The 4,268-nt window shown below is 33.9% G+C and overlaps 1 protein-coding gene across 1 annotated transcript; it reads right to left on the minus strand.

Moving 5' to 3' along the window:
• Positions 1-1,305, minus strand: LOC128040514 (uncharacterized). Its single transcript, XM_052629291.1, has 4 exons — positions 1,165-1,305; positions 612-1,005; positions 324-545; positions 1-215 (listed from the first exon to the last, which is right to left on the minus strand). The coding sequence occupies exons 1-4, from the start codon at positions 1,303-1,305 to the stop codon at positions 1-3; spliced, it is 972 nt and encodes a 323-aa protein (XP_052485251.1).
• Positions 1,306-4,268: the final 2,963 nt, after the last annotated feature.

Consider the following 4,268-nt stretch of genomic DNA (forward strand, 5'->3'; position numbering starts at 1 on the left):
CTATAAAGTGTTGAGTCCATTGAAACTCAGATGAGCATTGCGGCAATTCCATAATTGACCAACATCTTCAGTTATTGTATTGAAGCAAGTTGTACCAGATGGTAGAGACAATGTTGCAATCTTGAACATGCGATTTAAAGACATCACGATAACACCCCTATCAGGATGATAAGCCTTGTAGTTGTTGTGTTGAATAAGCACAACTAAGCCCTTCTCTTGAGATTGACCAACAATTAACAAATTATTTTTCAAATCAGGCACATAAAAAACTTCTGTTATTACTTATATTTGATTGTTGATCTGTAGCCGCATATTCCTTTTACCTTTCACCACCAAGGTAGCATCATTTTCTAGCTTCACATTGTCTGCAAATTGCTTATTGAAGTCTGTAAAATATTCTTTTCTATTACACATGTGATTGCTGCAACCGGAGTCTAAAAACCAATTGTCACTCTCGAGTTGACCAACCCATACCATGAGTAGCATTTCTTCAGAATTCTCTGTATGATTGCTTTCTTTGCTCTGACATTCCCACTGGAAGTGCCCTAGTTTATGGAAATTAAAGCACTCAACAGTGGATTTGTCAAAGTTTTCCCTTCCACGTCATCGACCTCGTCCTCGATAGCCACCACGACCTCGTCCTCGAGTAGAAGATTCCCCATATGTCACCTTCAAAACTTGTTCCTCCTCTGGGATAATTATCATTTGCTCGTGCACTAGCAAACTACTTTGTAATTCATCTATGGACAGGTTGTTAGTGTCTTGTGCCTCATCAATAGAACAAACCACATAATTGAATTTCGTTGTCATGGATCGCAATATTTTTTCCACAACTTCTTTGTCACTTTTGTTTTTAGCATTAGCTTTCATTTTGTTCGCAATAGTAAGTGTACGTGCAAAATAATCATTCACAGTTTCACCAACCTTCATGTGAAGTGTATCAAATTCCTTTCTCAATACCTGTAATTGAGCTCGCTTAACCCTCGTCGAACCTTGATATTTATTCTTCACAGAGTCCCATATGTCCTTAGATGTTTAATTCTTGAGAATCGTCTCGAGAATGGATCGATCCAAAGCTTGAAAAACATAATTCTTCACATTCAGGTCCTTAAGTCTTTGCTCATCAAATTGACGCTGCTATGCTTTCGTAAGTGTCGTTCCAACAGGTGCAACTGAAATTTCAGTTTCCACCAAACTCCAGTACTCTTTTGAACGTAGAAAATTCTCTATCAACATTGCCCAATGATCATAGTGACCATCGAACTTAGGAATTGCAGGTTGCACGAGCGTATTTTCTGTTGCCATTACTCTCTTTCTTTCTTAGTTTTAGCTAGCCGCGGCTATGCTTTAGCTGGCCTGAACCTAGCTCTAATACCAGAAAGTTAGAAAGAAAAATAGGTGCTAAAGTATTTGATTAAAAGTACTATATCATTTTATTCATGTGCTTGACACATATATATAGTCAAGCTTACTAACAAACTGCAGCAAAATAATTTGCTGATTTTTAGCAACTACTCAACTAAGAATAAGGAGGCAGCTAACAGCTAGAAACAAGAAATAGCTAACAACCTCCAGTAACAATTGGACACTTATTCAAACATATTTAATAAAGCTTTCACAAGTTTAACGTGTTATTTTCCAACAAGTAGGTAAATGTTCGATTTGAAAGGAAGTATGAAATCAAACTTTTGGTACTAGTTTATGGCATGTACATAGGTATTTTGAAGTCTATGTATATTAATATTAACTAATGCATTTTGTGTAGTTTAAATATTTTGATGGACGGGTGGATTTAGTTAAATTATGCTTTGAGTATATGATGGATTACATGGCATTTTAAGGTGTTTTCATGACCTTAAATGCTTGGTTTACGTATGAAAATGATTGGTATGTGTTTGGAGATGTTTAAAATTGAGTTTGGCCATTGCAAAGGCATTATCGTGACAATACGCAACTTGTGGTTGCGACAACAATGACACTACTCCACTTCTCCCAAATAGTGAGATCATGGTCACGATCAAGCCTTTCTATGGTCACGAAAAGGGATCTTAGTGGCCTCATTGTCGCGACAAGCCTTTTCTGTTGTTGTGGTAAGGACTTATGTCACCTTTATTCGTTTTGACTTCCAATCATGACCAACAAGTAATGAATGCCTGAAAATGTTTAAAATGCCTTAAATGAGTTTAATATAACTGAAATGAAGTGCAAAAAGTGAAACCAAAGATTAAATAATCGATTGCCCAAATGTGACATTCATTGCTCAGGTTATTGGTTAATCTAAGTACGGGGTGTTAGAACAATAAACCACTAATAAAAACTTACCAGTTGTCCAAAATACTACCTCAAGGTCATATCTTCAATGCCGAGTCATAATAAAAGAAAATTTTTAAAAATAAAAATATTATCTTTAAATTATAAATATTTTTTTTGAATAAATTTTCTTGTTTCAAACAAACAATAAAAAAAACTGAGTCATTTTCATTCTATGAAATGCCCAATTGGATGGGCACTAAATTTACCTCTAGTATGATTTAAAACAACGATGATGATGAGATTAAATAATGTGCTAGTTAAATTAAAATTAGTGATGAGATATACATTAGACTCAAATGCAATAGTAGCATTGACGTGAATTATAATGAAAAAGAAAAAGACTATTAAAGGCATTAGAATAATATTTGTATACAACGGAACTTATTGCATAATAGAAAATGATATTATAAAGTATAAATAAATTATTTTATTTATTTAAATATTTTGATTAATTAATATATCATTATATAAATTTATTCATTATATTAAACGAACAGAAAATTTTGAAACCCTTTTCATCAAAATAACTAGGTAAATCTTTTTTCCGATTGCTTTGTTTTTCTTAATTTGATTACAATAGTGTTAATAAAGTTTTTGTTTTAATTCATTGAATTATCCTTGTAACACCTTGTACCCGATCTAATTTCTAGACTCGAGCTATAGGATGCTACAATAGTAAACCGAAACATTCACAAGTAGTTTATTCAACAATACTCAATAATCAATAAATACAAATTATTTTCATGTTAAACATGCATTATAATCAAAATCGAGTCTTAATCGGGCTCACGAAAGCCTTTGAACAAGTTTGGAACTAAATCGGAACCAATCTGAAACATATACAAAATAACAAGTAAAATGCAAAACAGGGGTAACACGGTTGTGTGATAGCCTGAAGCCATGTGGTGCAAGACCACATGCCCGTGTCCTCAAACCGTGTAGCAACCCAATGCCCTGTAATAAAGGGTCACACTACCGTGTCCTGCACCCGTGTATGGCACACGGCCGCGTGTGCCTAAAATACCTTGAACAATAAGCCAAATTTGACCAAGGATCCCTTAAACCACAAGCCAATGTATTAGGCCCTTGAACAACGTGATACAAGACACCAAAACATACCAAATTCAACTTAATTCACTCATTGTAAGTGTCTAACCAATATGCCTCATTTGGCATCACAATTAAATCATGAAACAACAACCATTCATTACCATTCATGTTGCCAGTATTTTTCATGCCTAAACACACTTATACAATTATCATTACTTTAACCAAGTTATCAATAAGTAAGCTAAAACATAAGAATCTAATTTCACAATTTAAACATACTTTAATTAACTATTTTATACCATTCAAGCCATTCACTCCAAACATCAACAATGTTGATATTTGACTTGATACGTGTTAGTTGACATTTTGTGTTGCTATGCTCAAACAAATATACGATGAATAAGCTTGGAAATTAGATTTGGTTAATTGTATGTGTGATAAATGAATACCTCTAATTTCTTTGCTATTTTTGGAGTATGATGTTTGACTATGAAATTGATGGCAAACTTTTAAGCATGTGACGTTGGGACCTTGGCATCTGATGTTACGACCTCCTTTGCTACAATGTTGTAACATCACCCTTTGGCGCTAAACTCCCACATACTCAATAATTAACATTGCAACATTAGCTTCCTTATGTCACAACTTCATCAACAATATTGCCTCTTATTTTGTGATTAATAATAAGGAAAATTTGTGAAAACCTTATGTGAGCGTGGCATGGCTAATATGATGGAATGAACAGAAATGACTAAGGTGACTACATGTGAATTTGGGTAAATGAGCTTTAATATGTCTTAAAATGTGACATTATGAAACAAGTTGGTGAGTTTAATTGTGATTTGGAATGTTGATAAGAAATCTTGTGTTGGGTCAATTTGTGATTTGGTAAAACGTTTCTCTGA

This window comes from Gossypium raimondii, chromosome 4, assembly GCF_025698545.1.
Source record: "Gossypium raimondii isolate GPD5lz chromosome 4, ASM2569854v1, whole genome shotgun sequence".
Classification (NCBI taxonomy): domain Eukaryota; kingdom Viridiplantae; phylum Streptophyta; class Magnoliopsida; order Malvales; family Malvaceae; genus Gossypium; species Gossypium raimondii.